We start from the raw sequence: 22,118 nt of genomic DNA on the forward strand, positions 1-22,118 counted from the left end.
TGCTGATATGGAAGTATTCTATAAGAACAAAGGGTTCTAAGAAAGATTTGGAGTTACCTGGGTTGGTCCTTCCCTCTCTCTAGTTTTATCATCATTAAGCAGTGGTAGAAAATCAGAAGAATCTCATTATAATAATTAGCCATCTCTTCAGATAAAATTTAATCTAAGATTCCATAGTGTGTATGTGTGTTTGTGGGCATGAGTGTACACCTGTGTGTGTGTGTGTGTGTGTGTGTGTGTGTGTGTGTGTGTGTGTGTGTGTTTGAAGCAAGTACTTACGCTGTAGCTCAGGCTATGTAACCTGGACTAGTTTCAGACTTCCACCTATCCTTTTGCCTTAGTTTCCTGAGTGCTGGGATTGTACCCTATAGGGCTAAAAGTAGTAATCTCTTGAAGAAAGTTTAGTGATATCGTACAACATTTTTTTTTTTTTTTTTTTTTTTGGTTTTGGTTTTGGTTTTTCGAGACAGGGTTTCTCTGTGTAGCTTTGCGCCTTTCCTGGAACTCACTTGGTAGACCAGGCTGGCCTCGAACTCACAGAGATCCGCCTGGCTCTGCCTCCCGAGTGCTGGGATTAAAGGCGTGCGCCACCACCGCCCGGCATCTTACAACATTTTAAATACAATCTTCCTGAATTTATTGAAGTCACCTAAATTCTTCAATATGTTTTCAGATCTTTTAGGCTGCTGTTCTCTACAACATCAGAGCAAACATGAACGATTAGGTATGTTATCTGTTAATCTCACAAACAAGAAACCTGAAGATCAGGCACATTCTTTAGTGAAAGTCACCGAGTTTTTCCAGAGACTCGGCTTCGTTGAGTACCCTGGCTTTATGAATCCAAATTAGATTCTGTGACTGGTTCTGACAATTATAGAAGCGAGAGGAAAGTTATTTTAAAATAGCTTCACATGCAATCTGTGATTAAAATGTGCAACTCTGAGAGAGTGAAAAAAAAATCTAGGCATGCATTCTAGCTTTATATAGCCCAGCCCAGTAACTTACTGGCTTGTATGAGATCCTCAATATATCACCGAAATCTCTGCGTTTCGGCTTCTGTATGTTACATGAGAGGATTTTTGGAGGTGATGCCTATTCTTGAGTTCACGATAGGCAATGCTAATGGACCAGCTGGGCCTGGACTCAATTGCAGCATCCTCAATGTAGATCTGAAGGCAGAAGCCATGAGTCATCCAGAGTTGGTACTCAAGGAGTCCTGATTTGCATTCCCTCAGCTGGATCTTTGCTATTTCCTATGAACTATAGATCAGTTGCTGTGGCATCACTGGAATGTGTGTGGAGGTTATAGAATCTGAAGCCTTGACCTATACAATCCAGACTAAGAGTTTGTGCCTTACCAGGGTGCTCAGGTTACCTGTACACATAGTAAAGATTGAGAGGAACTGTGATAAATCACCCAGCCCTGACCATGACACTTGGCATTCCAAAAGTCAATGATATATGATTTAAAAGAAAAAATGAGGCCTTGGAAATGTGCATACATATGATGTTCCTCACTCAAGCATCTGGATTAATCACAAGTAAGGTGCCACATAAACCCTCCAGGAGAGAGCTGGGGCTGCCAAGGGAGCTATGAACTCCACAGTAGCCAAGGATTTCTTACTCAGCTGTGGTCTGATGGCTTCTATGCATCTGGCCAATTACACGGTGAATTACCCTAGTGAGCACTTGTCAAATGCACCCAGTACTCTGCCTCCTCAACTCTCTCCTTAGGAGAACTGCTCTTAATCTGACACAGCCTCGTCAAACATCGCTGTGCCCTAGTCTAACAGCCAATTTCCTCTAGCTAGGAAGTTGGAAGATGACGGCAGACAGTACATGTTGCTAAACTCTGGAACTCAGAGGCTACACTTTAAGCAACAAAATGAAAGAAAAAAAAACAGGTTTAGAAGATGTGGTAGCACACTGTGCTCAGTTGATGCCCTGGTACTTTATATACATGTGTTTTTGGTTTTTCCAAGACAGGGTTTCTCTGTGCAGCTTTGGTGCCTGTCCTGGATCTCACTCTGTAGACCTGATTGGCCTCAAACTCACAGTGATCCACCTGCCTCTGCCTCCCGAGTGCTGGGATTAAAGGCATGCACCACCCCCGTCCGACTGCCCTGGTACTTTATAAAGAAAAAAAAATTGTGGTCATGTGCATTCATTGGATATTTTGTTAAATTTTATCTTCTTGAGCAATCAGAAATTCTGACCTAATAGTAAGCCAGAAATAGAGCTAAGGGTTATTTAGAATATCGGTGATTCAAATGTTTTGGCCTAAAGATGACCCTGTATGTAATTGTGTTTTGGGGTTGTGGATAATAGGACATATTTCAAGCAGATGACTTCATTGACTTCTGACTTTACACAGCCTTAGTAAGTATTAGCTTTTGAGAGATACCAATATTTGAGACTTGAAGAAATTTGCTCATTACAACAGAGTTGTCCAAGCTGAGGATAAAATGGTTTTCACTCTACCAAAGTGCTGTCCTGCATATTCACATCTCTCAGAGACATTTTTGTTTGAATAAAGAGATTCAGGTGACCTGCAGATCAAATTATTATAAACTTTTAACTCTTGGCATAGATGACAGTGCTGTAATGGGGAATGGTATATCAGAGCTCTAGCCTTTGTTATCTAATTGCTGTGTGACCTTGGACTAGCCATTTCTTCTGTTTATGGATTAGTCTCTTTGTTCATAATGAGAAGATCCTTCAAATGTCCCCTTAGAGTGAAATGTTGTCTTTACATGCTTTGTACATTCAACAAAGTAGATGGAGAGTGACATTTTCCCATTTTAAATTTTCATTTTAGAATTAAAATTAACATTTTACTCTGTGATCCTTTTTCCTGAGCATAGGTCTGAATGCAACATCTCTCTCCTGTGAAATGGAGTAGCACATATTATCTGTGTACTGAATAAACTAGTGTTCAGTTTATTCTGAGTACTGATACTATTAGAATCGTCTTACAGAGGTCATGGCAAGGCTCAGCTGACCCAGTGAAATTAGAGCACCAAATTTAGAAGTGCATCTTAAAACCCAGAAAGCATTCTCAACTCTGTCCTCCCGTTCTAACTGTTCAAAGTCAGAGTTACCATTTGCAACTGCCAGCTGCTCTTTCAAGAACTTTCTGCCTGACTTTTGGGATAGTTCTTAAGACCACCATTTCAGGGCAGAGCTGAAACTTCTACTGTGCAAAGGGGGATTTTGTGAATCACCAACCTTCCATCCCAAGCACACACTGCTAAAAACTGAGTCTTGTGGCTTAAGTTACAGGCTGTCTCCAATCCAAGGTGAAGCTGGATTCATCAAGCTAGAACTCTCTGTGCCCTTAAACCATCAATATAGAGATTGCTGTTCTCTAGGAGTAATCCTTTGGTAAATATTTAGTGAACTATCATCACATTCATGATGTTCTTTCCAAATCTGTACTCTTGTGAGAAGTTCCATGCTCCCCTGCCAAAGGCAATTAGAAGCAGAACAGAGTGTAGCTTGGAGACTATCACAGGGACAAAACTCATGTGTTTGGTTTCAGGAGGCCAGCATTCTCAAATAATTCCTAGGCCTTAAAATAGTCCATCCGAATGTAGAACTGTGACAACTAGAGATTATGAAGATGCGAGGTATAGGGGCTATAGATGGAAGTTAGATAATGGGTAATAAACATAGACAGAAGGCGGAGGATCTAATACCCTATACCACAGGGATGTAACAGTCCATGGTCACCTTGCATGTCATAGGAAGAACTAGAAGAGAAGAACCAGAAGGTTCCTAGAATTAAATAATGAAAAAAGTATTAAAACATTAATTATCCCAATTTAAATAGAGCATACTGCATACATGTATTGGGTTATCATAGTGTACTTCATGAATGTGTCCAATAACAATAATAGTCCTTGTTCCCAGCCTGCAGAAATGTGAAATGCTCCATGAAGCAGTGTCCCTATGTGGGTCCTTGATATTACAGTATGCTCTCAAGGGAGCAGCTGAGACCGGCTGCCTTCCCCTCTCCTGACTCAGATGCTCAGCCCCTAGTCCTCTTTAAGGAACCACTACAGGTATCCTGATAGAGCTTCTCCACCTTCCAGAAATCTGTAGTCAGAGCTGATAGGAGTGAGGAAAAGAGACACCTTGTCAAAAATCATGTCAGGGTCCATTTTTGTTATGTCTCCCTAGGTACCCTTTGCCAAAATTAAATCAGCATCAAGCTATCTTGCAAACCTCATTACAGCAGAGGCCATAGCAATTCTGAATTTCCTTAGGAACACAAAAAGGAACTTGCCGGAGGTATTGTATTTTTTTCTTGTTGTGAAATAATTCAATATTAATAGGAAGGTGGTTAATAAAAATTTGATGCCAGCTCTTGATTCCCAGAACTGCTCATGGAACACACACTTTCTCTTCTTTCTTTTATTTAATAAACATTTCATAAGCCTTACAGAGTTTTCTCAGGAAAAATTTGTTTCCTGACAATAGAAACTTTACCTCATTTTCTAGAATCTGAGACTCTGTTGGTGTAAAATAAATACTGTAAAATAATTCAGGCATGGATAAATGGAGGCATAAGACAGAATGAGAAGATAAATATCCATATTATGTGTGCCCCACCCTAAGTTCAGGAGCTTTAAGAAGTGGATCATTTGTTTTAAAATTGAACACTATTGGACAATGTTAATCTACTTTCTTTTGGAGATCTGACTGTCCAGTTTATCAAGTTATTTTTCATTTATAGCCAAGAGTAAATGCTTAAGTTTTATGAACAGTTTTTATGGTGTCTACAGGCGGAGAAAATTTTCACTCTTTCAACTTTTATGCATATTATCCTTATACTTCAAGATAACACACATCTTAAAGTTAGCCCAGGTCTTCTCTGGATATATCTACCTAATGATTTTTTCCTCCCGTTGATATTCACTATTGAAGTAAACCTATAGATCTGTAGACCTATAGTTTACTTTATAGCGGTTTGATAGGGGTTTAGCATCATTTAACTGTGGTGAACTTCTAGATCAGTTGCAAGTTTTCCTTCCGGCTGTCCTACAAGAATTTTAGTACTGCTGAAGGTGACTACATCTTAATATTTGAAAGAATTTATTGTGGAAACTATCTGACTAGCTGAACTAGACATTCTTTTCTAAGGTAGGAGCTACCTTTCTATAGTGATCCTATTAGTTTTAGTTGATGCAAATGTAACATTCTTTCCACACACATTTTCTAGCCCCTAGAAAGACTACTTTGCCTTTGGATCTATGTCTTTCTCTCTCTCTCTCTCTCTCTCTCTCTCTCTCTCTCTCTCTCTCTCTCTCTCTCTCTCTCTCTCTCACTCTGTCTCTCTCTGTCTCTGTGTGTGTGTGTGTGTGTGTGTGTGTGTGTGTGTGTGTGTGTGTGTGTGTATGTGAGTGTGTATGTGTATGTGTGTGTGTATTTGTATATGTGCATGTGTATGGGTGCATGCTTGTGTGGCCAGAAGACAGCTTGTAGAAATCATTTCTCTTCTTATGCCGTGTGGGTCTTGGAATAAACCCAGGTCATGAGCCTTGGCTACAATGCCTCAATCTGCCTAGTTCCACCCTTTAATCCCCTCTCATTCCCTCTCATTTGGTTTGTTTTACTTTTCAATTTTTGGTTTTACTTTATAACTCTTTAGACAGAAAATAAAATAGATCTAGACTTATTTTATCCTCCCATCTCCCTAATACTTAATTGGGTAGAGTAAAATATGTGCTTTCTGTTGTTTCTTTTTTTTCCTCTCATTTTAGAGGCATAATGTACATATGGCACACTCCTCTATGGTGCCAATATCTGAGCAAACTACATACAGAACAACATAGGGAGTGATAAGTAAATAGGCATCATTTCATTATGGGACCAAAAGTATTCCATTTTCTATAAAAGGAGTTAACAGTACACAAAGTATGTCAGCAAAATGAGGCTCATTTTATAGTTGTTTGTAGTAGATACCCCTGATAATTTGGCACTCAGTGAAATATTGCCACCATTAATTTGATTTATACTTGGAAATGAGGAAACTAGCAATCTATCCAATGGCAGAACATGATTACCTCTTTAAAAGAGTATCACTAAGCTTGAACCAAAGGTAGTATTAATGATGGTTATACCTATGTGTGGGGGATACAGGTGTTTTCCATTGTTTAAAACTCTGTCACCATCCCAATATTTCTAGCCAATTTTAATCGAGTGCTCTTAGCTGGTACTGTATATGTTTTTAGCATAATTATCCCAATCATCTTAGCAGCTCCATAAGGCAGAAATTAGTGACTCCAGTTTTCAGCCAAAGGACTTAAAACATTAAAATATCCAATGTTGCACAGCTCATAAAAACAATAACACAATGTGGACCCTTTTCAGTCTGACTCTAAAATACAGCCGCCTTCTTGCCTCTCATGATTGCCAGGAACATCTTGATTATTTAGCATATTACAGCTCGAATTAAAAAAAAAAACATTATTTAAAATCCTCAGTGTTAATTTATATTTCAATTTCTGAGCACAAACTTAAAGACCCAAAGAAGAGAACAAAGACATATCTGGAAAAACACACAAAATCAGAAAACATTAAATTTTGTACTTCATTGTATATTGTTGAACATTCTCTTTAACCAGTTATATGAAACAAGATCTTGAAAAACAAGGGTCTTGATCATTGGGTCATAGAATATTAACTCTTTGAAGCTATCACTTAAACAACTTGACATGTAAGAAGCAATATTTCTTCAAAATAGTCTCATGGTGAGAGGATGTTCTGAATTTTCTTGGTGTTTTATCCAATCATCAGACCAATCATAGTAATTTGATTTGTTTTTTTAAATGCAACATTCTTCAATAATAGTCTAAACACCAGCTTCCACAGGATTGCATTCAAAATGATTATCATTCCTCCCAGAGTGGTGCTGGATCAAACCAGTCTACTTTCTACCTTCATTTCAACAAGAGTAACTGAAGTTTAAAAATCAGAGCAGAAACAACATAGTCATGATAGCCTGAAAGCACAGACACCTTAGCTTCCAGAATTCTTGAAGAGATTAAGACGAAAACCATGATTAACAAACTCTCAAATGTCTCTGATCCCAGAACCTATTGCCATTTCTCCGGTAAATTCCTAACAAGCAATAAAAATTATAAAAGCAACGAAGAACCAAAACAAAGAAGCCATCTGATACAGCACTCACACCTGCGCCTCTGCACCAAGACCAAAGAGCAAAATTTTGCCCAAATAGCAAAATTAAAGAAAAGTGAGATAGTTCAGAGATACAATAGGGAACTCCTTAGGCATCAAGTCCTCACAGGAAGGGTTGAAAAGCACTCAGTATCACTTCATCTCCATCAGGAAATGGACATTAAAACTCAAAACCAAAATGTCCCAATGGGCTAGTGGTGGAAGATTATTGTGCTGAGATTATTGTGTTCATTCTCTTCCTCTTACTCCAAAGGTAATATGATGGACCGTTTGTCAATTAAAGTCACAGACACATGGGGATTCAGAACCCCAACTCTAAGTATTAGTAAAAATAAACTGAGACTTGATTAATCACAGAATACTTTCAATTACTGTCTTCATCTCTCATGATAACAGAGCCAGTCCTGCCAAAAAAAACGCTTATTTATAAAATAAATAACAATAAAGCAAGGACTTGATGCAAACATAACAATCTTAGTCACAAATAAGTAATCTAGAGTAGAACGTAAAGTTTCTGAATTCCAATATTCCAAACAACAGAATACTCACTCAACTGTTTAAAACCCTCAACACCAAAACCAAGGAAAGCTAAGTTATATCATGATACTGCAGTCTCTCCATATAAACAATAGGCATGTCCAAATACAATCTACTTGCTTTGTTCTCTAGCATTGCAATAATTTCTTAAGGTTGTTGTCCACACAGCTGTATTATATTGAAGACTCAAGTAGGTCTTCAAAGGATACTTCCCTTAGACTCAAATCTGTGGATACATGCCTATAGATTATCTTCAAAAATGCCAAACATTATTTTAAAGGGAACAGCTAAACAAATTTGTCCCAAACAGAAATAGAAATAAATGGATTAAAAACTGGCTATCTAACCGTATACAGAGAGAAATCGTAATTGGTAGTCCGTCTAGTTGGGGAGAGGTTTCCAGTAGGGTCCCACAAGGATCGATACTGGGTCCCATTTTGTTTAATATCTTTATAAAAGATCTGGAAGACAAAGTAGAGAATGTGCTAATTAAGTTGACTGATGGCACCAGTAATTAAGGTGAGCTTGGTATATATAAATGTTATTGGTCTTCAGGAAGCATAAAGGAAAAAGACCAATACTAATGGAGAATGGGAGAATGCTGATTAGCTGGTTTTCAAAAAGAATTTTCAGAGTTCATTCTAAGCAGTAGGAGTACATTGAAAAGGTCTTAGTGGCTTTGCATTACAAAAGCCTCAGCAAAGTCATAAGGACAATACAGAGTCACAACACCCTAATGTAGACTAAGGAACCTCAAGTAGGGATTCTTTTTGGAAGAGTTTTATTTAGAAAACTGGTGGCTGTAGGTTTAACAATACGAAAAGCACATTGGAGCGATTTCAAGTGTGCAGTAACTAAGGTTGAAAAAGAAAGAATGACTAGATTCTCAACTATGCAAATACTTAGCAACTTGCAGAAAAAGAACTCAGGAGACCACATAAAGCTTAAAGCAAGGAAAGGTGTGTGTGTGGCGACATGGGTGGGGGTGGGTGGAGTTGAAAACTTTAGCCATGAGAACAAATCAACCTAAAGCAAATTCTATCAGGGAACACACACACACACAGACACACACACACACACACACACACACACACACACACACACACACCCCTGCAAAAACAAACAGATAGGCTTTGCTCACATCAAGAAAGATTTTGCATATTTTTCTCATTATTTATTTTTTGGGGAGAGTATTATATGTGTTGAATTACTGCAGAGGACACTTGGGGAAAACATCAGTAGGTCTTATGATGGTTTGAAGTTGATTTGAAATTCTTAATGTTTTACAATTTAGATTGTTCCCTAAGTAGAGGTAAAAGAGATGCTGAGTTATGGATTTTCATGTGCAGGATGCTGGGCTTTAAGTCAAGTAAGCTGATGGCACAGATGGACTAATATGGAACGAGAGTTGTAATTTCCCATTGTTTTTCTCAGTACCATGGAATGCACACTAATTATGGTTGGGGAAACCCAGAGCAGGTACTAGGGTAGGTTAACTTTCCTATGCAATTCTGGCTATTGCATGTTTTCCTTATTAGCTTTGGTTTCCGAGTTATTTAAGTGACAGGATGAGAAGTGCTTCAAAAGCTGAAAAATATTTTCAAAAAATTAACAGTGACTAATAAAGAGAAGTAAGGAAACTACAGAAGCACATCTTTCCCCTTTGACCTTCCCCATCTCATCCTGCCCTGACCTTGGGACTGTGCAGTCTAAAATCACCGCAGCTGAACACACACAGTCCTTCCATCTCTAGGAAGCCATCAAAGCAGGAAAAGAAAAAAACAAAACAAAACTAATCCCTCTCCTAGCAGCTGATTCTTTTCTTTGCGACAGGAGATAACAATACTTAGCTGATTATGTGTCCAATCTTGGGGGAAAATAACCTTAGAATTATGCTTGAAAAGAAGGGACATTTCTGATAAGAAATAGTGGCATTATGCATGATACTGACACAAAAGAAAGATTGCATAATCAGAACTCAATATGGATCTCCTCTGACCTTTCATGCTGGGTTGAAAAGAAAGTCAGTATCTGAAATGCTACATGGGCATCTTTTTGTCTTAATCTAATCAAAATGATGTGCTGCCCTATGAGATGTCTGACAGAATTTGACACAATAAGTTTGCTGTAAATTTTATAGCTAACAACTATTGAAAAGGGGATCCCCTTGCTGTAATAGTAATTTCTGACACACATACACTCCTTTTTAAGTAGTACTCTACTTTGGGGATGCTGGACCATGTAAAAACCAAAGAAATCAGTACCAATCAGAATGTAGATGGTCTATTTAATATAAAAGCAGTGTTGCTTAAAATATCATTTTTATTGATACATACTACTCAATGAATAGGCTACTAGGTAATGAGGACTCTCTTACCCTCTTTTCACATTCTCATAATAATCTTCAAATAACCTCTTCATAATAATATTATGACAGAAGAATTGACCCTACTTTACAGATAAGGAATTGAAGGCCAGACATGTTGACTCTTTCTATTGTCACAAATGGCCAAATATTAAACCAGATTGATTGAAAATTTGATGTGGAATTATTGTGCTGGATATCTTTACTGGGGTTCTGATCAAATAAAATGGTCAAACCATGTGGTCAAAGACTAACGATACCAACTCAAATATATTATTTGGGGGAAGGGAAAGGGCACTGTTTCTCAGGTCTGAAGTAGGAAGGTTGGGTGCTTTGGGCAGATGATTCTTCAGCATGGGAAGCTATTTTGGGTACTATGGAATGTTTACTGACATCCTTGGCTGTCACACATGAAATACCAGTAGCGACAGCCACCTTCCAGCTTTTTACACACACACACACACACACACACACACACACACACACAAATGTCTCTAGACTTTGTCAAAACTTCTCCGGGGGAAAAATTATCCTGTTTTGAGAACCACTGTACTAGGAGCTGCCTTGGCATCCTTTTGTGTTCTCGATTTTGCTACTTATGGTCTGTACTGTGCCCACCTTCAGACAGAAGGAGGGACTTTTCATCATCAAAAAGTACCTATCCCATGAGTTTTTCTCTGCTTCCATCTGGAAACAATTGAATTTAAAACTTTGAAAGGCTCCTTTAGGTTCCATTTACTTAAAATCTCCACTGCTCCAATCTTAAATTTATCATTTAAATGCAAATTAGTATGAAAAGATCAGGTAGATGAAGGTGAAATGGGATCAGATGTTATCTTATTAAGCCAGTCTTGCATTAGGCAATCGTTTAAACTCGTTTTAAACCCTAGTCCTAGGAGACAATTTTATTTATTATTCTTTCTGCTTTTTTTTTTTTTTACTTAGGATACAATAGCTGACAAATCATGAAAGGGATTTATCTGTGTTCTCATTTGTCAAACTGAGAAAGCCAATACTGATAGACTGGCTGTTTGCTGTCTACCAGCCTAAAGATTCCAGCTACAGAATACCTGAGCACTGACAATACATTGACAGTTCCTAGACTCCCTGCTTATTGGCTTTCAGAGATTACATATAAAATCTATCATTACAGAAATCATCATCTGAGAAAGAAGAGTCTTTATTTTAAAAATAGTCTACAAACAAATATCAGACCTATGGTTAAATTGGGATCATGACTCAGGAGCTTCCATGGAGTTGGCCACAAGTAAATTCCAATGCTGGAGCTCACTTGTGTTCTATCCTTAGAGTTAAACTGAAGGTGAAGACATTAAGATGCCAGTGACCTAGTTAACTATTGTTATTGCTAATAATTACAGAAGGTTTAAGCACATTCTTCTTCCCCATGATTTCAGTATGAACTATTTAATGGGTCCTGTATTATATACTATTTCATAAACACTAGGGCAGATGTTAAATAAAAACATGATTTTATTTATCTCAAAAAGTTCAAACATGGAAAATGAAGAAATGGGTTCATAATTATTCTGTTTAGGGCAGAAAGCATTACAATAGCAAGCCAGGGGGAAGTTACATTTGGATCAAAGAAACCCACTTCCACTGAGTCTGGCACTAAAGCCCTGAAGTGAGGATTCCTAAACTGGGTGGCAAACTAGAATAACCCAGTGATCCTTTAAAATGTGTGATGCCCAGGCTTAGGAGAAACCCAGGATTCAGTCTTTCAAAAATTCTCTTCTGGACATTCCACTGAGATGAAACTCTGACTTCAAGAAGACATAGTGTGTAAACTTGTGTAGGAAGTCTGTGATCCTGCTTAATTTAATGAAGATGGGGGCACCTCATTCAGGGAAGTGCTCTGGGGTAAGTGGTACATAGGCGAGGCATTAAGTAATCCATGTCACTTGAGAAAATTACTCCTCTTTTCTCTACTTCTTCCTATCATTTTGATTACTTGGAGGAGAAAAACATCTCAAGTTGTTGTTGGTAGGTAATTAACATGTTTCTAAAGTTGTTTATTTCTATTTTAAATCAAAGAGAGTGTGGATCTTAGGTCCAGAGCCTTCATTTAATATAAGCAACAGCTTAATAATGCTTATATTTAAGGTCATGTACCAGCAAGTGCTATTGAGTAAGATGAAATGAAGTTTTCTATTTAAATAAATTTAAATGAAGTAACTAAATTTAGAGAAATGTAAATTAATTATAACATATGATTCTCATATATGGAAAAACAGCTTGTGTGGTTATCAGGTATTGAAGTTTGAACATATCTACTGCTGACAGAAAGGCCATTCAAACATTGGGTGATACATTTAGGGAGCCAATTTTGCCTCTCAGTTATTATCTATGTAATATTGGGACGATATTACCATTCCCTTCTCCTGGCCATGTTTCTCTATGTGTTAAGAAGTCCATAGAGCTCTATAGCATTACCCTATGAGATGTACTACTTTCCCTGTAAATGTACCTTGTTGACATCCAGGCGCATCTTCTCATTGTTGGCATTAGCAGCTTTCTCTGCTGCTTTCTTTTGGCGCTGGGGTCCTCTCCCAAAGAAGATGTAGTTGACCAAGGCATATTCCAGAAGGGCCATGAAGACAAAGACAAAGCACCCCATCAGGTACATGTCGATGGCTTTTACATAGGGAATTTTAGGGAGAGTCTCCCTGAGGTGGGTGTTAATTGTGGTCATTGTTAGGACAGTTGTGATTCCTGAAGAAAAGAAAAGAGAGGAAAAATTAGAGTCATAACATTCCTGTTCCCTTACTGTTCTCACAAAAGCTGGAAAAGCTAGCATTATTTATTTATATATACTGATGTATTTGATGGAGGTTTATCATATACCAGCCTATCAAATACCATCCCTGGGAATATGCATAAGTTAATTTACAGTGAACATGAATTGTTATGGGAAATTTCCTTTAATTTGTATTTTTCTATCTGTAGTTATTTATGAAGTAGGGGATTGGAAATACAAATTAAATATTATGGTAGACATGTATGTTTGGGGCAAATTAGCATAGAGAAGACCCTAGTTCAGATTCCTGTTGTGTCAGGGGCAAGAATGGTAGACTTGCGGGGTGCTTTCTGAGGAATGAGTGGGTGTTTCCCAGGCAACCAGAGACTGGAGAAAAAAGGCTCCAGCGGGCTCCAGGGCATCATGGGTGGAAAAACTTCATGTAAGAAAAACTTCCTTCAAGAGAGTTCACAGCTCTTTAACAAGATTTCAAGATTTTCATAGATATATTAAAGAAGAATGGAGGTCAAATGAAAGAGAATGCCAAAGGCTGGCCAGATGCCGACAGGCAAGCGTATACATGGCACATTGAATTTAGGAAAACTGCTCTGGTAACACTGTGGAGAATGGAGGAACAGAGTATAAGACAGGAACAAAGACTACCAGTTAAATGGTTCCCCTGATAGTCCATATAAATAATGGAAACATGAAATTAAAGCAGGCAAAAATAGTTCTGAGATCTATGAATGCATTATATAGATGATACACAAATGGGTGTGAACATTTGGAAGCTGGAAGCAGAGGGTTAAAGAAACAGGGACCAGAGTGTTCATATTTTTGAGTTGGACAGCTGAACGCATAGCACACAGATATGAGACACCTAAGCTATAGGAGTCCTGATTGGAAATGTCACTCTGGGTCAGGTTATACTCTCTTGTCCAGTCAGCAGGCGTCTCTAACAGTGGAGAGCAGTTAGTCTCAGAGCTGCCACTGGAAAGTAAAGTCATTGGGATTCAGAGTCCTCCATACAGTAAGTACAGTTCAGCTTTGTAGAAAAACAGTGCTGAGAAAACAAAGGACAGACAGAGGCCAAGGTCACCCAGGTGGCGCTGCCACCATCTGAACTTAGATGTCACGAACCTTCGCCTTCCAAGCTACCCCAAATCATACCTCAAAACTTTAATGTCATTTTGCAAAGACTTCTCTGATGAAGTTTTCTCATTTAATTCTGTCTCCTTAATGATTTTTATTTTGTTTTTAGAAGAACCTCATGAATAGCTACATGAACATAAGTCTGGATGCCGGTTTTACTTTAGATAAGGTGTTTTCTTACAGATTTCAGATGTTCTTTAGTCATTTTGAAATACTTTCAATTTTATTTTACTCCTTGACATTCCTCCTCCACATTATACTATATTACACACTTACTACATTTACATTGCTGACTTTAACATTAATCTGAATGTCCCTTGAAAGTAGTTGTGTACCTAATATTAAATGATTCAAATACAAAGCTAATTTAAGCATTTCTCTTAAAGCTTCAATAAGTTATTTATTTGGACAACAGATACACAATAGATACTATAATTTTACTTTATGAAAACAGGGTATATGGTTTCCATTTCTTTATTAGCATTTTATGAACGCTAATCTTTGCATAAAACAACACAGAAATATGACCACATACAAACCTTTCTCCAGTAGATCTTTCAATGATTTAGGGGAGATAATCACAAAACCACTAAATAGAAATTGTATTTATGGTTAGTTTAAATAGGTATTTATGTCATTCTAAGAACACATGTGACAGAGAATTTATTCCTGGAGGTCATTGCTCCTCTCTCCCACCCTCACCCTTGATCTACCTCAGCCTAACCTAATAGCATTCAATACTACCCCCCTAAAACAGAAATTATATCCCGGCACTTACACATTCAGTGTCTATTTCACATTGAATAACAGCAAAGCCTTTAACCACACCTCTGAATCCCTTCACGACCCCTTCGTCTCCCACCTCCTACTATCTTTTCTTATGACTTCTCTCCATACTGTCCTCTGCAGGTTCCCACTCACATTCCCAGTTTGTTCCAAGCCCTGAGCTTTTGTCAGAGGCTTGGACTGTCACCACTCAGATGCTTTTCTGCATCTTTTATTTTCTTGAAGTCTTTTCTCCTGTAACAGCTTCTGGGTGAGGTCAGCCCTGATCATGGTAACACTCCCAGGCACAGCTACAAAATGTTGTTTTCTTCTCTCTGCAGACTCACCACTGTTACATTTTGTGGCTCTCCAGTTTCTAGTTTTCTACTTTTTTAAAAATCATCATGCAAAATTTTAGATTTCATTGTGACATTTTCAAACATTATTTTTATTCTACATTGTCCATCTTCTACTCCAGTTCTCTGCTCCACTTTTACCTTTCCACTCTAGTACCCAACTTTCTGTTTTCTCTGTACTCTGTTACCCTCTTCCCTTCCCTCATCACCTCTTTTTCTCCCCTCATGACTTCGTTTCCAGTTTCATTCACACTCATGCACATACTTATGCATATAAACATCAAAAGTTAGGGTTCCCATATGATTAAAAAATGTAACATTTTCCTTTGTGAGAATATTACTTAGTATAATTTCCAGATCAATCTATTTTTCCTCAGATTTTATAATTTCGGTTTTTACAGTTGAATAAAGTTCCCTTATGTATATAGACCACACTTTCATTATCCATTCTTTTGTTAGTAGTCACCAAGGTTGCTTCCATCTCTTTGCTGTTAGGACTCTTATCTATCTTTAACTGCTAAGAATGTAACTTTCACAAAAGGAGAAGTGCATCTTTAGTACCTCATTATGTCAGCACATGGTAGACGCTAAGCAAATGTTTTTCAATGCAAAATGAATGGTTTTCCTGTGAGTGTAATGACTGAATCAGGATCTTATGATGAAGTCAAACAATCCCTTATTTTAAAGGGAATAGTCAGAAATGTAAATAGTAAAATCTGTGCAAGAGGTCATACAATTTACTTTACTTGAATCTCATAAAAATGTTTATGAAATGTAATTTATTCACATCTGGTGTTAGGAGAGAAAAAGCACAGTCAGGCATATGGTGAACAATACTACAAAGGATGTTCCAGCATTTTGACTCTTTTGTCTCCTGCCTTCTACATGCTGCCTTGAAGCAGGAATAAACCTTGAGAAAAATTGTTGCTTATACATTTGTTATATAGCACATCTCCATGCTGGGGTGTGGGATAAAAGGAAGCATTTCACAGGTGAAGGAGCATGGAGACAAATTGAGCAATTATGCAAGCATTATTACGTGAAATATGTTTTGATAAGACTATCAAACTGATGAAACCAATTTCATTACCAACAGCTCTACCATTAACTAATTTTGACATGGAAGAACTTTAATTTGTGTTTAATTGATTTAACACTGAATCAGATGATCATCAAAGTCTCACGGCTTAAGTCTTGTAATGGGAAATGTCCAGTCTTACCGTACACCATAAAATTCTGTGAAAGGAAAGTTCATGTGCTTACACACACACACACACACACACACACACACACACACACACACACACACACACACACACGGGAAAGAAAAGGAAAGAAGCACAAAGAGAAAGAGGAGGAGAAGAAGAGAGGAAGATGGAGAGAGAGGGAGAGGAGGGAGGAGAGGGAGAAGGGGAGTGGAGGAAAGAGAGGACTCCACAGTTTGCAAATGGCCTACCTAATGCAACTCGTGCAGCAGAAGCATCATAGTTAATCCAGAAGGAGACCCACGAGAGGATGGTAATCAGAATGGATGGCATGTACGTCTGCAGGATGAAGTAGCCAATGTTTCTCTTCAGCTTAAAGCTGAGGGACAATCTCGGGTAAGAACCTAGAAAGGCAATTTGAGAACATCATCATTATCAATCAATATTTATAGGGTACTTGCCATTAAAGGCCCATAAAAAGTTTGTACTTCTTCCCTAAATTTAATTTTAGCTGGTGGTGAGGAGCATTTTTTCCTGTAAATCTAGTTTGAGAGCCCAGGTGTTTTAATGAGCCGTAGGACTCAAGTGTTGAATGCATCCTGTTCTTACCAGCAACTAAATAATCCATGTTCTTCCTGCTCAGCCTCATATATTACACCAAAGACGTTCATTCTCTGCAACTGTGAGGACAATGCAATTTGGTGTAGTCACTCTTTCCCTCTTTCAACTGTTGCTTCCTACATTTACCCTGCAATTTTTTTTTTAATTATAAGAATAAGGCTGTAGGCTCTAATGGAAGTAAAAAAACACCTTCAGAAACCATAGAATGCATCTTCAGTCTGTGATCAGCACCCAGGTGTCTGTGTGGGTTTTCACAAAAATAATGTTATGGTTGGGGGTCACTATATGAGAAACTGTATTAAAAGGTCTCAGCATTAGGAAGGTGGAGAATCACTGCTTGAGAGCAAAGAAATCACTTGAGATTTACAAGTTTTAAATAAGATTCATGGGATATAAAGAATTCAATGTCATCCTAAGGACATAGCTCTCACTATGTACTAGGCTACCAAAAAACCCATCCAACAAAACATGCCTGCCCCAAAGAGCAAACAAAACAAGTTTCCTAAACCTGAGTCCTTTGACCGTGGAGCTGTGGTGGGGAGTTACCATTATAGAGAAGACATATAGGAGTGTGCAGTCGTGGAGTGTGAAAGGTTCACCCTGTAAAAGGCAGCAGGAGAGACAAGGAAGACTTTCCCACCCAGTTATGGGCTGTTTTTTTTTTTTTTTTTTTTTTTTTTTCCTTAAGCTAGAGACAACTTTGCATTTTCACTAAGTCACAACAGCTTTTGCTGGAAGTGGTTTACAGCTCGACAAGTTTCTGGATCCTTAGCAGAAAGTCAATTCTCCAAATCTGCAGTGATAGAGCTTGTTACTTATGCTCCTGTTGGATTCATTTCAACAAGAAAAACACCAAGAGGAATATTCTAGCGAGCTTATTACTTCCACTAAAGGAGTTTCTAGCAAATGCATGCCTTCCTGTGTCCTTTGTAGATGAGCTCGTATGGCTACTCACAACATCACGGATGTATGAGATAAAGTGATAAAGGGGCCCATGTCATCTCAACATTTGGGAGGCCTTAGCATAAAGAGAAGGGGGAGCTAATGAAAATCCCAAGCTCTAAGGAAAATGTGGCCTTCTAGGCTACTGATCTCAGAGGATGCCATGCTACAGTGCTAGGTGCTGAATGAACTATCCTCGATGCCAAATGAGCTGTCCCCAGAAAACCATAATGACTGAAAAAAAAAAGTGATTTTAAAAACAAACAAACAAAAAACCAATACACCTAAGTCTGGCCCAGCTCTTCCTTCCTCCCTCTCTCTATACTTCATCTCGTCTCTGGCAAATGAGAAGTGAAGAGAAGGGCTTGGCTTGGCTTGAAATTGCCTTTCCAGAAAAATAACTGCGTTTCTGAATGGTGCAATGGGGCCTCTTGGGAAACAGTAGTTGTAGCATGGCTTCTATATTGTTGGTTCCTAGAATACAGCCTCAAGAAAAGGAATCCTGAAAAAATGTGCTGAAGTTTCTTTTGCATAATCCCTCTACTACAAACCTGTGGAGAAAACCACCTTCTTGGTGATAAGTTTATAATCTACGATGGAGAACTGAGGAAGTTCGATCTTCGTCACCCCCGTGACTGCGTTATCATCGCCACGCCAGTAAAACTCAATGTCGTCAGTTGTGTATCCATCTGTAAGAGGAAACACACATGAGTTCACGAAACAGAAACAAACACATAGAAAGAACACCGATGTAGCAGCTGCTCTCTGCATGTATCACAACCCACAGTGGTAGCGTGATGTGTGAAGGAGCAATCTAAGCATTTTCAAGTCTATTGAAGCATTTCAACCTCATACAACCTTGTCATAAGGGAGGTATCATTAGACTCACACATACAAGGTGTCAAAGGCTGAGGGAAACGAACAGCATCTTCCTTTTAGAAGTAGGAAGTGGTACACATGGGGTTCCGATGTAGATCTATCTGGTTGTGAGTCTTCCCCTGTCTATGAAACATGATCACATTATCACATGACCCTAGATCATGCGTAAGAGATGATAAAAAAAGAAAAAAAAATAAAGTATTCAAGTGGTTAGTTTAGTGATGAATGCCATCAAACTATCCCCCTCTAATATAGAATATTTGAATTGTAACATATTTGGTTTCATGTCAGAAAAGAAGTTATCATGAAGAAATGAATAATTAGGTTTTCAATATCCGTGTACTACATCTCTGAAAACATCTCTTTTTTCCTCATCGAAGGTTTTTGAACCTTCAAAATGCTACTGGTTCTAATAGTTTCTAACAGATCTGAATGTATAGTGTCCATTGAAAAGCATACTACATTCAGGAAGTGTTCTACCATTCATTTAACAATAATTTGTGGGACTCATATGATGCTCATCATTGGATATTCTCAGGTGAAAAGATTCTGTATAATTATGATACTTTCAATCCCTGAATCTTAACATTTGAGCAGAGAAAATATGAGTGCAGGGAATAGCATGTATTAGACTGTAAACAGTATTTTCAGAGATACATGCAACAGAACCCAGTGCATATTAATAATTAATAGATTCATCTAACGTGGCCCCAAATAAATCCCTCAAGCAAAAGCATGCACCATATCTTTACATAATGTGTCACATTCTGTCTTTAAAAATATTTTATATCTGGACAGCTGAATGTTACAAGTCTGGGAACTGGTCCCTTAAATGCAAAATCAACAAAATAAATTAGAGACTCTGTAGGTTCCTTGCTTTTGGCTTGGTATTAAATAATGTGGTATGGATAACCAGAATACCAGTCTTTAAACACTTAGCGGCACATCAATCATGATCAATAACCCACTTCTCTTTCCTGATAACGAAGGAGTTAAATCTCTAAATATCAAAAGTAAATAAAGTAAAAAGATGTTATTTAAGGCATTTTCTAGTGTTTAGTCTAAGATAGTTTTCTTTCTTCTTAAGGCATTTTCTGTGTACATGTAAAGGTCAGAGGACAAACTCTCGTATTGGTCCTTGCCTTCCACCTTGTCTGAGACAGCTTCTCTTGTTTAGCTCATGCATTGCCAGACTAGCTGTCCCACGAGCATCTGGGGATTCTCCTGTGTCTGATTTCTCAGTTCCACAGGAGTGCTGAGATTTGGACTGACATTCTCATGCTTGTACAGCAAGTTTTACCCATTGAGCCATTTCTCAATGCCAGAAAAAAAATTGTGATAGCAGTAGGATGTTTTCCATTTCTGCATAGATTACAGTTCAGTTCAGATGATGGTAACTTTAAGGACATCTGAAATTCCATCCATTCATAATAGCATATCCATCTCTATTCAATGCACAAATACAGGCCTTAAAAAGAACTTAGTAAGCATTAGTATGGCTGGGTTCACAGTGTACGATTTTGGTGAACTTTTTAAAATGTTTGTTTACTTTCAAACACCATAAACTATATTGAAACACAATTGTGGAGTTTTAAATGATTATGTTTTTATTAGTATGAGCTAATCTAGAGATCTTTTTTGGTGGATTATCTGCTTTCATATAAAACTTTGATTTGAAAGTAAATTTCAAGATTTTATGTATATTCTAGTGATAAGTCAATGGCACAATAAACAACTTCTCAGCATAGAATCCATACCCCATTAAAATTCTCACTCTAATCCTAAGAAGAGAGGTGTCTCTCTCAAAGGACAAGGATATTTTTTCAAGGTTGCACTTTTCCTGATATTAGGCTCTCATGGTCCAAACTGGTATCTCAAATGCAATCTAATTTATTTTCTGTTTTTTATAGAAATATCTCAGTTATGAGATAGTTCAGTCTTTGATAACACAATTTATAATAAGAGAAAGGGCAATAGTTCCTAGAAGCAATCAAACCAGGTCCTTGGAAATGCATCCTAAAATTGGATTTGTCATACATAAAAAGGGGTATTTGTAAAACAAAAAGACACAATCAGTTCCCGTGGGAAGAATTAGGAAATAGTCATTACCACTTATGGATCTAGTCAAGGGCTGTTAAGCCGATACTAGACACCATCCCTTTACTGAGAGCCGAAGCCTCAGAAACAATGAATCTGGGTTTATTATCTCATGAGCATAATAATCAAAATGCTTGACATAGAGACTGCCTTTTGCTGTTAAATAAGCATCTTGGATAACTGTATTTTGGGAAGAACTTGAAAACCTTGAGAACCACCTGTCTAGCACCTGAAGATGATGATGATAACAAATAAGAAATAACAAATATATTAAATATGGCCTTTTTCCCTATGAACGCTAAAATAAAAATAATTTCTTATATCAATATTTACAATTATTTTATAGGGGAGGAGTATTTATAAATGTTTTAAGTTTTGACTGCACATATTGTGAATGAGTATTTTTTATCCTAGCTTGATGGCAGAAAATGCTTGAGACTATGAAAGATTACATAAAGTGCTTGAAGTCACCTATCTGGCATGTGACTGAGTAAGGAACTGTTGCATTTTGGTCCAAAGACAGCATTCTCTCACTATAGAACCCTGCTAGGGGACATAAAACAAGCAACATGTTAAAAAAGAGGCAAAGTGCCCGCTTTGTAATGCACACAAAGGGTACAGAACTTTGAAGTAAAAGAGGAGAAATGAGTCCCCAAATATTTCCCATATAAAGACCATTTCTACCCTTCCAACCCCCTCTCCTCCTCCCTGCCTTCCTCAGTACTGACCGCCTTCTCATTCACCACTGTGAATATTACACATCCATACACAGAGGAATTAGAAAACGGGAGGCATTTCAGTAAGCTAGCGTAGGCTATGCTTGTTATTTGTTCACCTAGTGAAAGCATCATTAAGAACAACATCTACGTGTTTGACAGCGTCTGCTAGGTGATACTGGCTAGGGAAAAGGCACTCAGGAAAATCATTATGTTAAGACAATAATGATTTAATGCACATGTTGATTTGAGTGGACAGTTATTTATAATGATGATTTATCTAGGTATTTATATATTATGGACACACACACCCACAGCCACAACACCCTGACTATACATGTGTCTAAGGACTAAATAAATACTTTCAAAATGGATTTTAAAAACTTCATAAGAACATTTGAGGGTTACCCAGAGGTTCTTTATCATATATTTCCTCCTGTCTTGCAAAACAATTTTACCTTTTTTTATTCTCTATTTTCTCTTATATAAATTGAGACAATAATAGAAATAACAGCTACTTTA

The 22,118-nt window shown here is 37.8% G+C and overlaps 1 protein-coding gene across 3 annotated transcripts in view; it reads right to left on the bottom strand.

The window, feature by feature from the left end:
- Gabrb2 (gamma-aminobutyric acid type A receptor subunit beta2) overlaps window positions 1–22,118 on the bottom strand; it is a 218,304-nt gene that overhangs the window by 22,521 nt on the left and 173,665 nt on the right. For 2 of the 3 annotated variants that reach the window (XM_052758473.1, XM_052758474.1), the window contains exons 7-10: window positions 18,456–18,593; window positions 16,593–16,745; window positions 12,594–12,838; window positions 8,088–8,201 (exon numbers count right to left, since the gene is read on the bottom strand). In XM_052758473.1, the coding sequence (XP_052614433.1) occupies window positions 8,088–8,201; window positions 12,594–12,838; window positions 16,593–16,745; window positions 18,456–18,593 (650 nt within the window). The remainder of the gene's footprint in view (window positions 1–8,087; window positions 8,202–12,593; window positions 12,839–16,592; window positions 16,746–18,455; window positions 18,594–22,118) is intronic. The other variant, XM_052758475.1, reaches the window with a different exon arrangement.

The sequence above is a fragment of the Peromyscus californicus genome, unplaced genomic scaffold (genome assembly GCF_007827085.1).
Source record: "Peromyscus californicus insignis strain IS unplaced genomic scaffold, ASM782708v3 Scaffold_3__1_contigs__length_106647218, whole genome shotgun sequence".
Classification (NCBI taxonomy): Eukaryota; Metazoa; Chordata; class Mammalia; order Rodentia; family Cricetidae; genus Peromyscus; species Peromyscus californicus.